At 34.9% G+C, this 22588-nt stretch overlaps 1 protein-coding gene across 3 annotated transcripts in view; it reads right to left on the bottom strand.

The window, feature by feature from the left end:
- Window positions 1–22588, bottom strand: part of LOC125660370 (uncharacterized) — a 53052-nt gene that overhangs the window by 15943 nt on the left and 14521 nt on the right. The window contains exons 2-15 of one of the 3 annotated variants that reach the window (XM_056149176.1): window positions 21452–21542; window positions 14187–14322; window positions 13536–13647; window positions 13367–13421; window positions 11825–12101; window positions 10375–10478; window positions 9304–9465; window positions 8288–8534; window positions 6471–6650; window positions 5770–5926; window positions 3403–3581; window positions 2739–2890; window positions 2446–2634; window positions 1053–1152 (exon numbers count right to left, since the gene is read on the bottom strand). In XM_056149176.1, coding sequence (XP_056005151.1) covers window positions 1053–1152; window positions 2446–2634; window positions 2739–2890; window positions 3403–3581; window positions 5770–5926; window positions 6471–6650; window positions 8288–8534; window positions 9304–9465; window positions 10375–10478; window positions 11825–12101; window positions 13367–13421; window positions 13536–13647; window positions 14187–14210 — 1938 coding nt within the window. In that variant the 5' untranslated portion in view covers window positions 14211–14322; window positions 21452–21542. The remainder of the gene's footprint in view (window positions 1–1052; window positions 1153–2445; window positions 2635–2738; window positions 2891–3402; window positions 3582–5769; window positions 5927–6470; window positions 6651–8287; window positions 8535–9303; window positions 9466–10374; window positions 10479–11824; window positions 12102–13366; window positions 13422–13535; window positions 13648–14186; window positions 14323–21451; window positions 21543–22588) is intronic. The other 2 variants (XM_056149174.1, XM_056149175.1) reach the window with 2 other exon arrangements.

Genomic DNA, 22588 nt, shown 5'->3' with positions numbered 1-22588 from the left:
CATCAAACAGAATAGTCCTCGACAGTGGCAAATTGCAACAGACAACAGATCATCTAGCCATCCAAATTACTGTAAATTCTTAAATTATAAACGCGAGGAATTTATTATCGCATAATTTCGCGAGAAGCATCACTCGCGAAAAAATATTTCTCGCTTTTATTTTTATATTGCTAAAATACATGCAAAAACACTTGATCAACAGAGCACTAGCGAATTTATTTTCTCACAATTTGACGTCCTTGAGTCGTTTCGCGATAATAATTAAGTACTCACGTAAAATAAGGAATCTACAGTATTGAATTCTGTAAAATTATATCTCGGTTTTAAGTTCAAACAAGTCCACGGAACAAAATTCTGTGTCAATCTTGTTCTATTCATTCTTGTGGACTGGTCATGGTAACCTAATGAATAGAATAGAACCTCAGGACCAAGTTACTTGCAAAGCGAGGGCCCGCTTTACAACCAAGTGGTCCCGGGGTTCCATTCTCAATCCCGGAGCTGTGTTGAACTGAAAACATTGAACACTGTAGTGACTGCGACTTTGCCAAGCATGCATCATATTACAAGGGAAAGTTTATAGTCTTTTGGATGTGACCTAACAACAAAAGTCACGTATTATACATGTAGTAAGTGATGGCAAGGTAAAGAAAATCTCACTGTTACGTCTTTGATTGAGCACCATGCAAAACTTGTAGCACTTCATCTACAGCTCGTGAAATCTCCACATGAGTGAAAAATTCTCGAATAGGACACAAAACATTACAAACAATAAAATCTTAATTCTGTTATAAGTAAACTCAGTAGCACATAAGACATACACATAAGAGGAGACATAGATTTTGACAGAGATTACACACTGAGCTGACTAACAAAAAGTGTGCACTCTGCATTTGGCATGACTCGTTTGAAGTCTGCAGGCTTAGGACTCACTCACAGTATATCTCGGTGTCTTCTCTGAGGAAATCTTTAGTGGCTTAAGTTAGGACATGAACCAGCTGCCATTAATTTCGCTTCTACCCTGCCTTATTTAACACCTGAGGCTTATTGCTTACCTCAGTCTTCAATCTAGTTCCACTGACGGTATAAACTATCAACTTCGGCTGACTGACACTGTCTAAATTTGTTCCCTTAATGGATATTTTGCATCCACCGCTGTAAAATATAACAAATTGAATATATAAGTATATCACTTCTAATAAATTGTCATATAAGATCTTGGAATTTGTATAGAATGTACAAGATGCACAGGTCACTCAATTATCCAACTATAATTTCAAAGAAGAGGCCCATGGGCCACATCGCTCACCTGAGTCACCTTGGCTCATATTTAAAGATTTTTCCTATATATATTCGCATGTAAAACTTTGATCCCTATTGTGGCCCCAACCTACTCCCGGGGGCCATGATTTTTTTCAAAATTGAATCTGGACTATGTCCGGAAGCTTTCATGTGAATGTAAACTTTTCTGGCCCAGTGATTTTTCAGAAGATTTTTAATGATCGATTTTCCAATATATTTGTATGTAAAATTTTGATCCCCTATTGTCACCTTATCTTACCCCCGGAGGCCATGATTTTTATAAACTTGAATCTGCACTATGTTAGGAAGCTTTCATGTAAATTTCAACTTTCCTGGTCCAGTAGTTTTTGAGAAGAAGATTTTTCAAGATTTTCCCTACATGTATATGCAAAACTTTGATCCCCCTTGTGGCCCCATCCTACGACCGGGGGCCGTGATTTTAACGAACTTAATTTGCACTATGTTAGGAAGCTTTCATGTAAACATCAGCTTTTCTGGCTCAGTAGTTCTTGAGAAGATTTTTAAAGATTTTCCCTTAATTTATATTTGTATGTAAAACTTTGATCCCATATTGTGGTCCCATCCAACCCCCGGGGCCATGATTTTAGGAAAATTGAATCTGGCCCATGTCAGGAAGCTTTCGTGTAAATTTCAGCTTTTCTGGCCCAGTGGTTCTTGAGAAGATTTTTAAATGATGTACCCCACCCTATTTTTGCGATTATCTCCCCTTTGAAAGGGACATGGTCCTTCATTTGAACAAACCAAAAACTGAAATTCCTGGATAGCAATTTCTTCATGATTTCTCTCTTATTGCTTCACATAATAACAGGCAGCACAAATTTATGCCACACCATTTTTTACATTAAAATTTAATCCTCACTAAAGATATATCTCATAAATTTCATAAGATATCTTATAAAAGTTATATTTAAAATATCTTCTACAGTTATATATATATATATAACCTCAAACAATATATTACATATATATATGATTAATCATATAAAAAAAAAATTCCTGAATGACAACAAAAGTAATGTCTCAGTTTTCATAAACTTTAATTTATAACCTTGCAGTAGGTTTATGTCTTCCTAAGCCCCTTTAACTTCTTTTCATACTTTTTTGAAAACGAACAAAATAATATACCTCTCAAAAGCACGAATGGCTTTGGGTTCAATGTCTCTAGGATCAGGTTTGTATGTAAATGTGAAGGGTCTCGTAAAATCAAGCCTTTGGTCAATTGGAACCTCAAACACCTTTGCCCAACGTATTGTTACAGTAACTTTCCCAGCACCTTGTTTACGTGGCGTTTGAAATTCAAGACTTTCATCAGTACTGAAAAATATAAACATATTATTTATAAATAAATGAGATATTATTACGTACATTGAATCCCCTGCGTTTCTTGGTAAAAGATCTAGAACTTATTTTTAACTCACTGTACACTGAGTGGAGAGTACGAATTGCCTCCTACAGCGACATCTACGACCACGCCAGCATTCTTGAATAGTTTCCCCTTCACAGTCACTGTCGTGTTCCCAGACTCTGGACCAAAATCTGGCTCCAGTTTGTCTGGTATGAAGATGGGATCCTATAAAACATTTCCTAGTGAACAAGAATCGTAGTGACATTTCACACTTAAAACAAGATTAACAGTGAATTCAGGTAATGTGTCCTTGACCCTGCCTGTGCAATTCATGAGAAAGAAATAGTGATGATTACAAGCATTTTTGATCAGAATTGAATTTCTAAATTTGCCTCAGTGAAATACAAAATTTATTTTTAATTGGCATGTTGAGAACATGATATTATTACATTAATGTATGATGTGTAAATATTGGATGTTTACAGATCTATAAACTGAACTATTGTATAACGGGTATTTTAAATCTGCAATTGGAAAATTTTGTGATTTGATCTGTAAATGGTAGCAAATTATATTCTGTGTTTCCAATTTCTGCAGTTGCATTATACTTATATTCCTGTATATGTATTTTGCGATTGTAATTTTTGTGAATATTTCCTATCCACAAAACTCTGGGGGAAAAATGGACAACCACATAAAATACCTTTTATACAGTACATAACTCTCTGAGTACTCACACAAAATCTATTGACTGCAGGGGCAGTGAGGTTCTCTCGACACATACACAATCCCGCAATTCCTTTGTCACAGACCTTGCTCATTCTTCCAACCTTGTTACAGTTGCAGTTTGAGCAACCTCGTGTATTGTCTCGAATAAGATTATAATATCCGTCCATGCACTCATCGCAGCGCCGGCCTGGTAAATAATGATTCCAAAATATTTAGTTTTCATAGTACGTCTTATAAAAATGATATCATTTGTCACAAAATTACTTCATCAGAATTAGAAGTGATTTCTCTTACTTTATAATTTGTTTTTCGTTTAATTGTTTGTTATATACTTTAAGTAGCTCCGAAAATCATTTACTTAATGACATAATCATTAAGATGTCATTCCCGTTTTAAGTAAAGACTATCACAAATTTAGACCTAGCTCTTCTAGACTCTATGGGTCAACTACCTGTCAGCATTCTTTCTCATGAAAATGTCAATATTGTGACAGGGGCTTAATTGCTTTTTAACACCTCACCAAATTGATCCGTTACTTCACTTCTTATGAAGCAGAGTGCACTTCCTGGTGAGTGAACTTGCTTGATAAATACAGTCAGAACTCGTTATCTCAAAGTCAATAGGAATGCAAAAAAAACTTCAAGATATCCCAGAGTTCAAGTTACTGAGGTTAAAATTCACAAAGAAAATGTAGTACTACACCTGGGACTTAATTCCAACTCACTTCAACATGTCAATGGTATTTGAGATATTGATGTTTGAGATACTGAAGTTCCACTGTATTTGTGACAGCTAGTCCATGACCTTCTATTCATGAATTTTTTAGAATTTGCATGATGCTATACTTAGGTTTGGAGATGTAGAGATGTTGTAATAGCAATGCTATTTCAATCCAAGAGAGTGAAATTGTTCTAAGACTTTCCCGGTTATTTTTCCTGCACACATGCCTGTGAGTAAACATGGAGGGTTATAAAAGTTGTTGATTTGTACAATAATTCTCGGGAATACCTTCATGTGCAAATATAATTTGTACAATGTTAATTATCAATGATATATTTTGTTATGAAATGCAATTAAAAAGCAGTGGAAGTATGATAAGATATACATATACTGATGTAAAATAACTTTTCGTAGGTTTTGGATGGAATTTACATCATGTAATTGCTATTCTGAATCCTTTTGTTTTAGTGTTGTTTGAGAAGAACACATCAGCATCAAACTAGAACAAGAGGCCCATGGGCCACATCGCTCACCTGAGTCACTTTCCATATATATTTGCATGTAAAACCGTAGTCCCTATTATGGTCCCAACCTACTCCTGGAGGCCATGATTTTTGCAAACTTGATAATCTACACTATGTCAGAAAGCTTTCATGTAAATGTGAACCTCTTTGGCCCAATGGTTCTTGAGAAGAAGATTTTTAAAGATTTTTCCTATATATTTGTATGTAAAACTTTGATCCCCCCTTGTGGCCCCATCCTACCCCCAGGGGCCATGATTTGAACAAACTTGAATCTGCACTATGTCAGAAAGCTTTCATGTAAATATCAGCTTTTCTGCCTCAATGGTTCTTGAGAAGAAGATTTTTAAAGATTTTCCCTATATATTTGTATGTAAAACTTTGATCCACCCCTTGGGGCCCCATCCGACCCCTGGGGGCCAGGATTTTAACAATTTAAAATCTGCACTACCTAATAAATCTTATCTATAAATTTCATCTTTTCTGGCCCAGTGGTTCTTGAGAAGAAGATTTTTTAATGACCCTACTCTATTTTTACCTTTTCTTGATTATCTCCCCTTGGAAGGTGGCCTGGCCCTTTATTTTAACAATTTAGAATTCCCTTTACCTAAGGATGCTTTGTGCCAACTTTGGTTGAAATTGGCCTAGTGGTTTTTGAGAAGAAGTCAAAAATGTTAAAAGTTTACAGACAGACGGATGCCGGAATACGGGTGATCAGAAAAGCTCACTTGAGCTTTTAGCTCAGGTGAGCTAAAAAGTAAATTAGGTTCAGCAATTACCCTCAAATTCAAACATTCATCTTTTTGAGAAATAATCAGAAACTAATTAAAAATCAAAATGCTGTATTGTAGATTCCTTATTTTATGTATAGATATCAACATGAATTTGCAAGTCGACTGCTGATCAGGAGTTGGCATACGTATTTCAGCAATATGAAAAGTGAGTTAAATTTTATGTCATGTGGGCATGGTGCAAACGTCTTGCAAAATTACGTAATAATGAATTTCTCATGCATATCTAGGAATCTACAGTATTCCTGGGAAACTCTTCTGAAATTTGACATTAAAAAGACAGTGATTTTTTAAAAGAAATATCATGCAATGTAAGATAAGCTCTTTGAGTTTTTCAGCTGACCTTGAACTTTCTCTTTACAGTGACACTGTCCAGTTGAGTCTGTGCAGTTTTCCCAGTTCCCTTGTATTCCTCGAACCTCACAGCTACACTTCTCACATTTTGCAGTATTGACACCATAGTGGTTGGGCAGACAATTTGTACATTGCCCATCTGCATTCTAATTAAAATATAATGACGAGGTGTTATATTGTGTAACAAACCCTTATAAAAGAAGAGTACTATGGATATTGTATATATAGCAGTGGTGGATCCAGAGGGGTGTTTCTGGGAGTTGGCTAGCTTAAAGGGGCATATAGCTGCCAATTAAAGTCATGTTTGCTTATTGTTACCAAAATGACTAAACAGCTTTACAGTACATAAAAATTCATCACAAATAATTTTATCTTAATATTCTACTTTTTACATTAGAATCTCTTTTTTTCAATAGCCAGAAATATTAATTCATTATATGGAAGTATTTAATTCATTACAGAGAAATTTTACATAATTTTCATGAAATTTGATTGGAGGTTGCTTTTTTTCTACATTTTTAAACTCATATCTAGGATTTTAATCAATGGTTAAGAATTTAAAAGTTTTTACATCATTGTTGACAAGTATAATGCACCTTTATGAGTTAGCTAACTCTGATCCTGAAATGTAGAGGTGTTTCGGGATGAATTTATTTTCCCTTCATAATTCTAAGAAGACTGAATACGTACATCCACGTTTTCTTTACAAGTACACCCGCCATTGACCCTATCACATTCCCTGGTTCCGTTTCCACAGTTACACCTCGTACAGCCCTTTGTGTTATTACTGTCAAGGTTATAGTGCAGGTGTTTACAGGTGTCACAATCCCTCCCTTCCACATTCACCTTGCATTTACATTGTCCTCCAACCTTAAAAGTACAAACAAACTGCAATTGTCATGATAAATTTGAGAACCTTAGGGCTTCTTTTCTTGGATTGCACAAAATTTTAACATTTCACTGAGAAGAATCTCCGTAAATATGGTTAATATGCACATTCTAAAATTACTGTAAACCAGCAACTTTTATTCACGTTTGAGAAATTTCCACGAAGTTTGCGAGAACCTCATTGTTGTGAATTTTACTTGCCATAAACTAGTCCTTTACTGTTTCCCTTATTGTTTACAAATATTTTCATCACGAAAATCAGTCACCGCGAATTGTTTATCACTGATAAATTGCAAAATAAAAGTCATATATATCGCAAATAAAAGCTGGTTTACAGTATATCATTTACTGTGTACTTTTCTTGAGGCTTCATACTACTTTAACAGGAGCACCAGCAGAAGACAGGAAAACTGAGTTCCCGTCTACTAATACGTGAAGTTCACCGTAGGTTACAAATAAGGAACCTGCTAGTCTAAGCATTTCTGTTACTAAATGAAATTTCAGATAATATCCTTGATATTAACTGATATATTATAATTAAAGTTTGCATTGATTAATTCATAAACTCAACATCACTGTGTATAAATTTCATATGAGCATAACAATTTTGATGTGAAAAATTCTGTAGCAAATATTTTTATTTGTATGGTGAAAAGTTTTGGCTATATCACAGCTCTTGTGTGTGTGACCTGCAGAGCATGATCCATAAATAGAGAACACTTTGTCAGCAGTCTGTCCTGTTGTATGGAGTCTGACTCATAGTCTGGAGTCTACCTGATCCATTTTCTGGAGTTTGACCAATTTTCTGGAGTATGACTTACTGTCTGGAGTTTAACCCATTGTCTGAAGTCTGATCCATTGTCTCAAGTATTACTTATTGTCTGGAGTCTACCTGATCCATTGTCTAGAGTTTGACCCATTGTCTGGAGTCTGATCCATTGTCTAGAGTTTGACCCATTGTTTAGAGTTTGACCCATTGTCTGGAGTCTGACCTATTGTATAGAGTTTGATCCATTGTCTGGAGTCTGACCCATTGTCTGGAGTATGACTTATTGTCTGGAGTCTGACCTGTTGTCTGGAGTCTGATCCATTGTCTGGAATCTGACCCATAGTCTGAAGTCTGACCCATTGTTTGGAGTCTAGCTGACTTATTGTCTGGAGTCTGACCCATTGTCTGGAGTCTAGCTGACACATTGTCTGGAGTATGACTTATTGTCTGGAGTTTGACCCATTGTCTGGAATATGACTTATTGTCTGGAGTATGACCCATTGTCTGGAGTCTGACCCATTGTCTGGAGTCTGACTCATTGTCTGGAGTCTGAGTATGACCCGATGTCTTGAGTCTGACCCATTGTCTGGAGTCTGACCCATTGTCTGGAGTCTGACCCATTGTCTGGAGTCTGAGTATGACCCAATGTCTGGAGTCTGACCTGTTGTCTGGAGTCTGATCCATTGTATGTTTAACTCTTTGAGTGGATTAAACAAACAACAAAACCTTTACAGGCAACTCCTGTACCTGGAACACTGCCTTATTTTATACTTCATGAGTCCAAATAATTTAAACCAAGGTATAACACAGACAAAATATTACATCATTTGAAATTCAAATCCAACAAAACCTGTTCACAGATTTCTTTGCTTCCATCTGTCCCTGTGCTACAAGAACATGTGTTACTGCAGCCAAACTCCTCCTGTTTTCGGTACACAGCGCGTTTACAAAGTTCGCAGCTGTTCCCAGCCACCTTTCTGTTGGATAAACAGTCGCACTGGAAGGTCCTGCCAGTAATATTACAGGTGCTGTCTGAATTCCCATCACAGTAACACCTGTAAAAATAACAACTGTCTGAATTCCCATCACAGTAACACCTGTAAAAATAACAACTGTCTGAATTCCCATCACAGTAACATCTGTAAAAATAACAACTGTCTGAATTCCTATCACAGTAACATCTGTAAATAATAACAATTGTTTGAATTCCCATCACAGTAACATCTATAAATAAATCAAAACAGAACTGTCTGAATACCTAGCTGTCACAGTAACATCTGTAAAAATAACAACTGTCTGAATTCCTGTCAAAGTAACATCTAACAGAGAAATACAAAAATTATGCGTCATTTGGGCAACTTATGTAAGTCACGTGTGTTTATTTAGGCACAGAAAAGTTGCCAAGTTAACGCAGAAAGCGATTAATGAGATCTCATTTGACACACTATAAATATTAAAACCACACTGGAATCGGAGACAAAATAATGTTTCTGATATTCTGTATTGTTTTATGGTTGAATTATCAGGCTAAATGTATATCATATACTGAATATTACGTATTAACTTAGGCACAAACTGGTGTAGTTAGAGCTGATGCACTATCTGGCATAAACATGATTTAGTGCGCTTATTCTACATGTATGTATATAATAATGGAAAAATAGAGAATTTCATATTATGGAGCAATCATAAATTAGATAAGTGTTCTTGTTTCATCGCTAATATCTGAATCCTGCTAAAATGAGAATGTATACAGCATATTATCAAATTGGTGGACAAGATTTATTTCTTCCACATTTACATTTATAGCTCGTTTAAGAAATTGCTAACAATGCGCGGACACTGGTCTTTCATTACATATAGTACCTCCCAATGATGCTGATCTCAGTTAACCTCACTTGTGACCCCACATTTTGACCAAATTTGATTTTTATGGTATCAGCTACCATTTTCTCCACTTCACTTCGACTGGAGTTTTCAGATGGTGGACTGCTACGTAACTCCCAGACGGCACGGTCTGATGTAATGCTGAAAAAGAAAAAAAAAATCAGATCATAATTTATTTTCAGAGATTGATTGATTGTATCTTATTTAATATCTCTCTCAAGAATTTTTCACTTATATGGAGAAGTCACCAAGACCAGTGAAGGGCTTCAAATTTAGACTTATATTCGGCCATTGAGCAGGAAGGGTTCTTTAGTGTGCCACACCTACTGTGACATGCGACATCCATTTTTAAGGTCATCTCTCTGAGGACAAGTACATGTATTCATAAAATCCAATGAATAATACAAGAGGTCCATGGGCCTAAAGGGTAAAAATACCACAGTGTTAAATGAAATTATTGTCTGGACAAATTATTTCCTTATGTTCTTAACAATGACCTTAATCTCAGCCAAACGAACATGGATGATCGAAGACATAGATTCCAAACCAGTGACCTTGACTCTCATCAGATGGCCTTGGTTCTGGATATCAACACACAATCTCATCTTTTTCAGTGGCCTGAACCTTTGTGAACCACCTTTTATCTCTAGTCAGGAAAAATGCTCATATTATATAAGCAACCTTTGATCTGTTTATACTCCAACTCAATAAATGGGTGCAATTAATTCACCATGAAATTACAAACATATGATAATCAGCAGAATCGAGATAAATATAGTAATATATTAAAGTTGGTTCATCAGTGCCTTTCAAATCTTTAAAAGATCAAAGAAATTTGTTTATTTCTATGTAAAAATTCATTGGACATACATGTACAGTGTAGCTCAAAATGATAACATGTTGTTACTGTTGCCATGCAACAATTACAAGAGGGATACTTGCTCATATTATTAACTTATGCACACTGTATGTACCCATATATTATTTTTCTACTTGAAAACTTACTGATTTCAAAGACAATAGGTTAGTTTACAGGTATGAGAATCTTACCTTGTTATATTGTTAGAGTTTTTCTCCATGTTCTGTACAAACAGCTTAGCTTCAACATTGGTTGGACTGTGGCTTGACTCAAAGCTGATTTCAACTTTATCAATCTACAAAATATGATTGCATTCCTTATAGGATCGAGTTATGAGATTAATCATTGTTTGTTATCTTCATGCACCTGTTCTTCAGGTTATACTTAATTAGAAAATAAAGAAATACTAAATTAATTCACCGTTAATTGTTCTTAAAAATCAGTTTACAATGAGGAAATTAAATGATTCAATGTTCTCACAATAATCTTCAATTATTTGAGGTTATGCTAATCTGGAGCTCCATAAAGAGGAATTTAATTTATTTCACTAGGGGTGGTATTTCTTAAATAAGTTGCTGATACACAACTATATAAATAGATATACACAACTCAGATGTAATCAGTCTTCAGGGAGGAAGGAAACATAAAAATTGGGACATATCACTTTATTGTGTTACTTGTGTAGACAGATCACTAGTGCAAGCTCAGCTACATACAAATATGAGAGCATATATCCAGGATTTTATTTTCGTAATTTCGATTGCATTTCTGTATAGCCTTAATAAAGCTTTGTTTCAATATAATAAACAATTAAATTATATACTGATATTGCATGAATGGTTAGGAAATATTAAGATCTATATTCACTAAAGAAAAATCATATTATTCTACTCAGGCTTCAATGCCCTCGGGGAATATAATTTCCCTTGGGTGAATAGATCTGATCTTTATATCTCCCTCACTATACAGATATATAATATAGCCAATATTTTAAAATTTGCATCTAAAAAGATATGTTCCATTAATGAATGCACATGACAAAAATTGGTACAGTGATTTAATATTTAACATCCTGATCAAGATGTGTTTGGTTTTGTGTTAAACTGTCAATCGTTCACTATGCATAATAAAGTAAGTCTGATACATGTATATAGATACAATGTCGTGCACAGTACGTGTAGCCCCAAACATCCGAGGACTCACTACTTTGATCTAAATGTTAACTTTGACGCACAAGAGGAATTATATTTAAATGCCTGCAATAATAAAAACAAGTAAATCAAATTACTTTCTGAAGCAATAATTCAAAACTGTCCTTGTACAATTTATGCTGAATTATTAGGATCAGCTGAATGACAAATTGTCGTGGTATGTACCTCTAAATTGAAATACAATGTAGATATACTGAAGAGAAAGTAACCATTTTTATCTTATACAAATCTGCAGAATGATGGTCCCTATTTACTAAACACAATGCACAAATCGGAGGAAATCTTACTTTATGAACAATTAATCCAAAGTATTTCTTCCATATCTTCATTAAAAAATCTGTAGCTTAATTAAACTGATTAATTTTCAATATGAGAAAGCACAACTGACAGCTAGTACATGAAATTAAGAGTAAATTTATCAGTAGATTACCATGAAAACCTGGTCAAAGGTAAAGTATACCGCAGGCGAGGAGTCGGAACTTGACCCGGTCCAGTATGAGCTAGAATTGTCGTCTCGCAGACTATCCTCCATTTTATTCCGTAGTCGCATTACAGTGTCTGAGTTTTCTAGAGCTTTACAAAACACCCCTGAGGGGTCATTATCACTCATCGGTAGCTCAGGATGGGAGCGGGGACATCGGCATTCTGGGAAGCTGATTGGGGTGTCAGACAGATTTTTCCCTTCAAATATCTCTTCCTGGATTTCTCTGCATTAACACACATAGAAAATCACATGAGCAAATCAAAAAAGTCTGTTTTGAGATTGTACCTTTACTGATCTACTGTAGAATCATTTTCATTCATGGGGGTCAAACTCAATGTTCATGGGTAAGCAAAATTTTGAAGGTTCGTGGAGACGTAATTTCGTGAGTAAGCAATACGATTAAGTCACCAGGAGAGATAACTTTACTTGGTTTTAAAAAAGTGTTCGAGGACACGTAAATTTGTAGGTGAAAGTGACCCACGAAATCCATCCCCACAAACAATGATGATTCCACAGTATATGAAATAAAGCAGCTGTGTTGAGATTGTTGCTCTACTGATCTAAATGAAATAAAGCAGCTCTGTTGAGATCGTTGCTCTACTGATCTATATGAAATAAAGCAGCTGTGTTGAGATCGTTGCTCTACTGATCTATATGAAATAAAGCAGCTGTGTTGAGATCGTTGCTCTATTGATCTATATGAAATAAAGCCTGTGTTGAGATCGTTATTCTACTGATCTATATGAAATAAAGCAGCTGTGTTGAGATTGTTGCTCTACTGATCTATATGAAATAAAGCAGCTGTGTTGAGATCGTTGCTCTACTGATCTATATGAAATAAAGCAGCTGTGTTGAGATTGTTGCTCTACTGATCTATATGAAATAAAGCAGCTGTGTTGAGATCGTTGCTCTACTGATCTATATGAAATAAAGCAGCTGTGTTGAGATTGTTGCTCTACTGATCTATATGAAATAAAGCAGCTGTGTTGAGATTGTTGCTCTACTGATCTATATGAAATAAAGCCTGTGTTGAGATTGTTGTTCTATATGAAATAGTTTGTGAATGCATGGCATCAGATTTATCATGATTTGGAGTATTTCAGAATCTCTTGTTGTACTTGGAATAACACAATATATCTACCTGTCAGATCAAAGGATCTAATTTTAATTAGATTGGGAAAATATAAATTTCATTTTTGAAAATACCTGAGGATATGAACTGACAACACTTCATATTTGCAGGCATACTTTTCGTGAAGTGCTAATGAGCTTCATAACATATGCCTGCGCTATATCATTGTTCATTATACCCCTGTGTACTATATTCAAAAATGAAAATTTCTTAATTGAACTATCCTCTTTGTATGACATTATTATTAACCAATAAAAAATAAATTGGTAATTTGTACAAAAAATGATTTATTATAGCTGTGCAATGTATTTGCTTGTACAAAGTATGCAAAACAAAATTTTAAAAGCATAAGTTACCTGTTCGTCAGATAGGTACTGTAAAATCGAAAATCCACCATGGTAAACTGGCATCCTGCCAATAGATTTACAAGACTATTTATACACATACAGTATTGTACAACTATAGTCAGAACCTTATATCGCAACGTGCAATTATTTCATGCCAAGATTTCACTTCATAACAAACCTGCATTTGGGTTCAGTATTAGATTTGATATGGTGGATGGAAGACCTGTGTCAGATAGAGTCCTGACGTAAGACCCATTGAAAAACATGGAGGAATACATGTCATTTTCTCGCTGAAAAAATAGGAATATCATTATCAGCAAAAATACATCTGTAATGTTGAAGCATCGCACACAGTCCTAATGTTACACGTAATACCATAATCAGTAAAGACACAGTCCTCATGTTACACATAATACCATTAATGATATCAATAAAGACACAGTCCTAATGTTACACATAATACCATTAATGATATCAATAAAGACACAGTCCTAATGTTACACGTAATACCATTAATGATATCAGCAAAGACACAGTCCTAATGTTACATGTAATACCATTAATGATATCAGCAAAGACACAGTCCTAATGTTACACGTAATACCATTAATGATATCAATAAAGACATAGTCCTAATGTTACACATAATACCATTAATGATATCAGCAAAGACACAGTCCTAATGTTACATGTAATACCATTAATGATATCAATAAAGACATAGTCCTAATGTTACACATAATACCATTAATCAGCAAAGACACAGTCCTATAATGTTACACGTAATACCATTAATGATATCAGTAAAGTCTATTTTTTGTATACTTACTCTGATATATACATGATTCCACATAAAACGTAATAGATCTGCTGCAGGAGTAAAAGTTTCGTTGATGGACAATGTAAGATTTCCAGAGTGAAATTTCAATGTCACCTGTATCTGATTATTAACCTTGAACAGAATGCTAGAATCAAAAAAAGAAAATCAAAAGACTTGATAAGGATTATTGATATGCAATAAAATAAAATACTATACACATACAAATACATGTACTACACACTAGGCCTGCCTGCTCTTCTTAGGCACCTTAGTCTTATTCAGATCCCACCTCTGGTATATTACAGGAATCTGTGTTTGCCTATAACTCTCTATTTTGTCTTCCTTTTATGAGTTATGAGATTTATCACTGTTTGTTATCTTCACCTTTCATACAGTAAAACATAGTTACAGTGAATATATTTATACCGAGCGAAGCTCGGACCGGCCGAAGGCCCGTCCGCGAAGCAAGGCTCTAAAGGTAACACGTATGTAAAAGAAAAAAGTCAAATTCAACAAAAGAAAAAGAGATAATCTCTATATACGTTCACTGAAATTTTCGTGATCCATATGGGCGCCGCCATTTATTTTTTCATTACCTGCTTCAACAGTTATTCGTGTTTTATTTTGAATGCCAATAATAGAAGACTCTGACGTGCAATTCGTAATTTAAACACCCAATTTGTTCAAAATGAATAGTATAATTATCATTATAACAGGTTTTAGCAAAAAATTATATATAACACCGTAATACGACTAAATAAATGAACGAGTTCATGAGTTTCTTTGAATAAGAATATACGATAAAATTACGGTTACTTTTTTACCATTTTGAATTTATTGGTTAATTTTGTTTAGTTTTATAATGGCCTTTTTCATTGCATATGGAATGTATTATTGTTGTTTATAATTGTTTGTTTTGAAAAAGAGAAAAAAGTCGAGGCTAAATGTGACGTCACAATGCACAGTTGACGTCGCCTTGCGTTTTATTTCCCGCGTTTAATGAATAGGCGGATCCTGTAAAACTGTTCTCCCCATAAAAAACCCTTGAATATTGAGATCTTACTGGGTTTTTAGCGCAAGAAAAATTTCATTAAAAATATATTTTTTTAAATATTTATAATCTACCGTACTTAACGGAATTATGATTACCACTTGGGACACTCCAATGACCATTACATGCTTCGCTCGGTCCAACGGTCACACCGTATACATATTAATGAATTCATGGTTACAGTAAAACTCAGTTACAGTAAACACACTTATAATGGAATCACACTTAACAGTAAACACGTTTACAGCAAACATGCTTGATATAATAGTGAGTGAAGCAACGCGACGAGCTCGCTCCAATGATTATGCAATTGAGTCACGTGGTTTGCTCTTCATCAGCTGAAAAATGATGGGGACTACCCATAATGCCTTTGGAAAAATGTCGCCGTCACTGCGGTATACTTCATTGACAACCCCGTAGATAAAACAGATAAATAGTTTGGAAAGTACCACAAATGATTTTAAATTCTAAACAAGCTTTCCCATAGCTTCGTACATTTTGTTGTGGATAATTTATTGGTTTGAAAGAAAAAAATATCGCAGCTAATGATGACGTCACAATGCACTGTTTACATCAACCACATTATATTTCCCGCGTTAAATGAAATGCCAAAAGTCGTGTTGTAAGAATACCACCCTTATTATTTATGTTTCTATGTATGATTTAAGTGCACACACAGGCAGACGAGTCCATTGATTAAGGCATACAATCTGCAGCAGATGAATGTGTTTGTTAAATGACATATGGCTATTAAGACATAAGAATTTATCAGTTGTCAAATTCATTGGGTTTAGTGTCAAATTCATTGGGTTTAGAGCAATGACAATGATCTTTAAAAAGAGATTCTACTTAAAGGTTTAATCCTCAGTGGTTCACAACAACTTTTTACATTAATTTCCTTCTCAATCTTGGGAATTAAAGTGGTATCAACTACAGCATCAGAAGTGGTATCAGAAGTGACACAACAAGAGGTCCCAATGCTACAATGCTCATCGACTGAGTCTGTTTTCTCATTCAGAGAAGTAACTGACATCAACTTTGGAGCTCTAATTATGACCCCACAGTAAAGGTGCCATTAGGAGAAGGAGCACATGCACATGTAAGACACATGTAAATTCAACAAGAGTCCATATATTAAAATCTTACAAAAATCCAGAAATTAGCCATTCTAACTAAATGAACAATTACTTTTAATTGCCTGTTTTGCTTTTTTAAAATGTGATGATTGAGAGTTTCCTTTTATTTGTAATACTCTATCACATAGCCCAGACATGCACAGCCTGATATTTCTGTAAAGTGGATGGTATTACCATAAGACATTTTTGATTCTTAATGATAAGAATCGCATTCATAATTCAAGTGAGTTAATATGTCCATGTAAGCTTTAACCGCTGTGAGTTAATAATCCATGTAAGTTTTAACTGCTGTGAGTTAATACATTCATGTCAGCTTCAATTGCTGTGAGTTAATGTGTCCATGTAAGCTTTAACTGCTGTGCGTTAATACATCCATGTAAGCTTTAACTGCTGTGAGTTAATATGTCCATGTAAGCTTTAACTGCTGTGAGTTAATATGTCCATGTAAGCTTTAACTGTTTTGAGTTAATGTGTCCATGTAAGCTTTTACTGCTGAAAGTTAATGTGTCCATGTAAGATTTAACTGCTGTAAGTTAATGTGGACATGTTTAAAGCTTTTACTGCTATGATTTAATGTGTCCATGTAAGCTTTAACTGCTGTGAGTTAATGTGTCCATCTAAGCTTTTACTGCTGACTACATTCTTTACAGGGATAATTGAGTCTCTGCGTTGTATTACATGTACTTACAACTGAGATGGCATTTTTGTAATGTGAATGTGCCTATGATTTCAAACATTTCATTCTAAACAAGGTTAGAGTTGCTTTGCTGGGCATTTTGCCTCAGGTAAAGAACAACAAAGTCAATTGTTGCTCAACGCTCTTAATCCAGAATTGATGACATCAGCATTTACTTTACGATCTGATTACCAATATTTCGAGTTATGCCTTAAACTGATGGAAATATGGGGGAAATTAATATTCTATTATCTTCCTTATTACTATTCCTTATCAATTCATATCTTCCTTAGTTGGATTAATACAGCCATTGTCATCAGCCAAACCAAAATCAAGTACTTTAATAAACTTGTAAGATGCATTTTCCTAGCTCTCTGAGAGACACCCCCACCCCCCTCCTGAGAGCTGCTGCAGTTAGTACAATCCAAGAGTTAAATATTTGTAGATAAGGTATCTTATTGATATTCTTTTTAAAAAAATAATTTCAATGCAGGCATAGACCGAGTTTTAGTCAGTACTCAGGCATAGTGTTGTTCTAAATGGGAAACATATATTCTAATATTTTCTCAAAAGGTAGATTAAAGCGGATATTGAGGAAAATGTCGAGACCGGGACCGGCTTTTAGCATTGTTTTTATTTGTCGGTCCAGGAGTTTTCTTAAGAAATAAGGTATCATTTTAAAATATTTATCGGAATATAAATACGGGTTGGTCACGTGGTCAAATTCCATAAAGCCCGAATGGGGCTCAAATAGGCTATCCTGATATATTCTGTTTTTATCGAATAAAAAATCTGGGACCGGGACCAAAGACCGGGTTTTAGTCAGTACCCAGACATAGTGTTCATAATTTTTGTTCTAAATGGGAAACATATATTCTATTATTTTTTTCAAATGTGAGGACAATTTTTTTTTATGTACGGTATTTGATGGAAATTTATTTTATAACAAGTTAGCGTAGATTTCATTTAGCGCTTTCTGTATGGCTATATTAAAAGCTAAATATGAAAACAAATCTAAACACGACATTTAGCTATGCACTTGATTTAGCAGCACTTGTTTTCCATAAAAGACGATAAATAGATACACAACCAAATATAATGCATTTACAGAATGTCCTTCTCATGGAAGCAATGTAAGAGAGTAAAAAGTGAATATAAGGGAAATTATGGACACTAAATTTTGTAGACTTCAATCACTTCAATCTCATAATGGGAAAGTAATGGTGATGTATTCATTGAATTTCTTAATGTTACAGACTGGAATTTTTAAAATTACTTTTTCTATATAACACCCTTCATGTTAGAGAATCTTTAAAATCGGAAAGGTTTCATACCATTTCAAATACTACATAGAATAATCCCAACAAATGGATGTGTCTATTTGTTTTTTACTTGTAGTAGGAGTAACAGAGGAACGGTTATTTATTTCTTACAAGCTGGTTGTTATACTTCCTTTAAGATTTGCAGACACTTAAATGACTGGAGACGGACGGAAATTAATTTCTAGAGTGCTGTAATTAAGTGGTGGAAACCTGATGTATCAATGATGTCTTTAAATAAATTTGACCTTTCAATACACTTCAATAGCAGGCATTCTAGTTATTAGGCTGTTCTTTACATGTTGACTAAACAGAGCACAATGTTTTGTCGCTTTACCCAAAGCAAAAATTCTAACGATTGAGTAAAACTATGTTTTGACTACGGATTACACCATCCCACCTCTGGTATGACCAGGGGTCCGTGTCTGCCCTTTTTGTATTCTTTTTAGAATGTCTGAGTTTGATCATTGTTCGTTATCTTCCTTTTTACATTTAAAGAATTGACACTAGATGGCGTGCAAAGTATACATGTAGTTGCTTAGTAAGTAAGGTACGTTAGGCTGAGAAGAACAGACAGTATCGGAAGTAATCAACGCTACATGTCGCCTACATAACGTTACAACGTCATAATTATCCGTGTTAGTACTTTGTTTTTATGACGACTGACAACTCCTCATCCACCCCCTCCCTAACCTCGGTACAACGAACAACTCATAAATATGTGCAATGTAAAAATATCTTAAGTGATAAATTACATTGTACCTCAATTATGAAAAGAATTCAAACACGAAATATAATTACTACTATCATCGAAATCAAAATAAGCACTGAAATACCATAACAGCAAGTTCGAATTGAAATTGTTTTCTGGGTGTGTGTGTGAAAAGTTTTTATTCATTAGTCAGGTTCATAAAATCGTTCCCTATGATGGCAGTCAGAAAAAAGTAATAAAATTTAAAATCAATGTATAATCCAAGTCTTTTTCAATCCCCACCCCACTTTTTAAAACAACATACTGTAATAATAGGTGGAAGAGGAGGGGGTTCAGTAAATGGCAAAGCAGAGAAAAGATGATGGCACCCACAACGCTTGTTTAATATTTTTCGGGATAAGTTATAAAGATGTATTTGTATGAAGTACAGTGTACATGAAACGGTGAATTCTGTGGATGGCTTCCCGATCTCTCTGTAGATTCTGCTCCACTTGTTCATAAGTCTTTAGATTTTATATAATGCTGATCTCCTCATAATACATACAGTATATTCCGTTTTCCGTTCTGCGATTTAGCATTATACGATCAAAGGCCGGGTTTGATGGGGAAGATGGCAACAGAGATGAAAATTACGTTCCTTTGAAGGGATGTTTTCATCTCTGTTGTCATTTTCCCCATCATCGTCCATGAAATAAAAGAATATTTCTTAAAATTGAGTCAACGATCAAAGGGAGTGTTGCTAAACCGCGGAACGGAAGACGCAACATAATTTTTAAAAGAATTAAAATGTACCTTTATCTTAAATGAAATCAGAATTTCAAGACTTCGTTTACAAGCGATAAAACAATCTATCTTTGAATTTTACACCATAAATTGATTAAGCCCAGTTAAATATTTGTATAAGTTTACAACGCGATTTACAATCTTATAATTTCGACATTGACAAGTGTTAACGAGCAGCGACACCTATGGGTAGAGAATGGAAAAATGGAAACAACACATAAGTTTTACCTCCCCCCCCCCCCCCCCCCCCCCTCCTCTCGTAACAAAACCTCTTTAAATAACACACATGTATGTTTTACACATAATACCGTGTATAGATGTTTGTACTTACAACAGGGTGTGTGATATGTACATGTATAAAACAACGATAATTCATGATTTTATTAAGTCAACAAGTTAAACATCTTGTGTTTGATTTGTTTTTAACTTATAGAGAATGAGTGACCGCAGCACTCCAATAGTGAGAACATGTAATCAAGCTGCTGGTACATTTTGTATGCAGAAGTTCTTTGTTAGCCTTTCAGCTGTTTAATAAATTATGAAATACATCTGAGAGTCCCTCTTACTAGTGTCATAAACTTCATCTTAGTATACAGCTGTACATTGATTTTGTTTCAATCAGTTGTTTCCCCGCTGCTTATCTCTTCCGGTTCAACACATATCCGCAGGATACCGGTAGATGTACAAACTTTCTACTTTACGCAGATTGATCCAAAATGAGACAAACTTTTTAGAGACACCGAACAAGTTTGCTTTAAAATTTGACGTGATACATAATATCCCAGGTGAAGAACGAAAATCAAATTCAAGTCCAGGTATCTTAAAAATATAAAGTTCGATTAACAGCAAGTTCGAATTGAATTTTTTTTCTGGGTGTGGGTATGTGAAAAGTTTTCATTCATTAGTCAGGTTCATAAAATCGTTCCTTATGATGGCAGCCAGAAAAAAGTACATGTAATTCAATTCTTTTTCAGTATTTTCTCCAATTTTTTAACAGCAAACTGTAACATTCAGTGGAAGAGGAGGGGGTTCAGAAAATGGCAAAGCAGGGAAAAGAGGGTGGCACCCACAGCACTTGCTTAATATTTTTCATAATAAGTTATAAAGATTCTAAAATACATATGTATTTGTATGAAGTATATGAAACAGTGTATTCTGTGGATGGCTTCCCGACCTCTCTGTAGATTCTGCTCCACTTGTTCATAAGTCTTTAGATTTTATATAATGCTGATCTTCTCATAATACATACACTATATTCCGTTTTCCGTTCCGCGATTTAGCATTACGCGATCAAAGGCCGGGTTTGATGGGGAAAATGGCAACAGAGATGAAAATTATGTTCCTTTGAAAGGATTCAAATTTCACCCATCGTCCGTGAAATGATATTATCAATGGTGCATTTACAGACACATGTGATGCCTTTGCAATATTCATATACATATTTACCTACTTATTACAAACATCTAAAAATAAAGGGCATGTTTTTAAGAATGTTGTAGTCAGACTGTCCAGCATTTTTTGAGAAAAAATAAGGGCAAATTCTAGAGATAAAATCATAACTAATTTAGGGCTGTTCTAGATATTTAAATGTATTTACCTTCGCAAATCAAAGAAACTCACAAAAGTACGTTAAGTGCAGGAAGGGCATCTTCCAGGGTTCCATTGTCTCAGCTATTCTTGGCTATAACCTGAAACATACCAAATGGCGTAATTATTTTCCTATTGAGAAAACCACATTCTAAAAAGAAGATTGTCATATAATTTGAGAAACTGTCCACTAGCTATAGACCCTAGTAACAATAATTAAGTAATTAATTGATGTGACCTCCCCTCTCCCCTTCTAGACACCAAATTTCCTCGCCACTGTAATTTTGTTTATATCAAACTTTTGTTACATTGCACAATCAAAAGTCAGGTCTATTTGTAAACATGTTAAAACATTGACTATGAAGTGTATATAGCTTGCAGACATTTGCACAATTTAACTCAACAACAAAATAATCAATTAAACAAGAAACGTTTTGGAAACATAGATATCCTCCACCCCCGCAATATTGGAAAGAACCCACTTTTCATTAAGAATGTCTGTAGTGATAGTGAAACATAAGGGTTATCTATTAGTTAGGGCTAACCATGATAAGATTGTCTGTAGTGATAGTGAAACATAAGGGTTATCTATTAGTTAGGGCTAACCATGATAAGATTGATTGATTGTGTGATTTACGTCTCGTCGAGAATTTTTCACTCATATTGAGACGTCACCAGCTGTAGGTGAAGTACCACAAATTTAGACCTATGCTTAACGCTCAAGGCCGTAGTAGTGAGGGTTCTTTAGCGTGCCAACGCCTGCTGTGACACGGGACCTGTTTTTAAGGTCATATTCGAAAGACTCGTGATTCGCACTTTCAAATTCTGAGCGTGTGGCAAAGGAGCAATCACTACACATGTACCTATGTTAACGTCTTAAGTTTGACGCGGTTGTGACACGAGCGGGGCTCGAAGTCACGACCTGGTTACGGAGCGAATGCTCTACCACTGAGCTACATGTACCACAACCATGATAAGAAGTTTGATCTCTCAAGATACCGAGAAAACATTTCCAAATAACCATTCAACTCATGACCTTTGACGCTGTGATCTGAAAAAAATTGGGACCATTTGACTCTTTAGGGGGCACCAGTGTACTAAGTTTGATATCTGTCAAGAAAATAGTTCTTAACAAATGAAGTGAAAA

This window comes from Ostrea edulis, chromosome 9 (genome assembly GCF_947568905.1).
Source record: "Ostrea edulis chromosome 9, xbOstEdul1.1, whole genome shotgun sequence".
Taxonomy (NCBI): Eukaryota; Metazoa; Mollusca; class Bivalvia; order Ostreida; family Ostreidae; genus Ostrea; species Ostrea edulis.
Note: the sequence above shows the minus strand (reverse complement) of the source record. Positions and strands in the feature narration are given on the sequence as shown.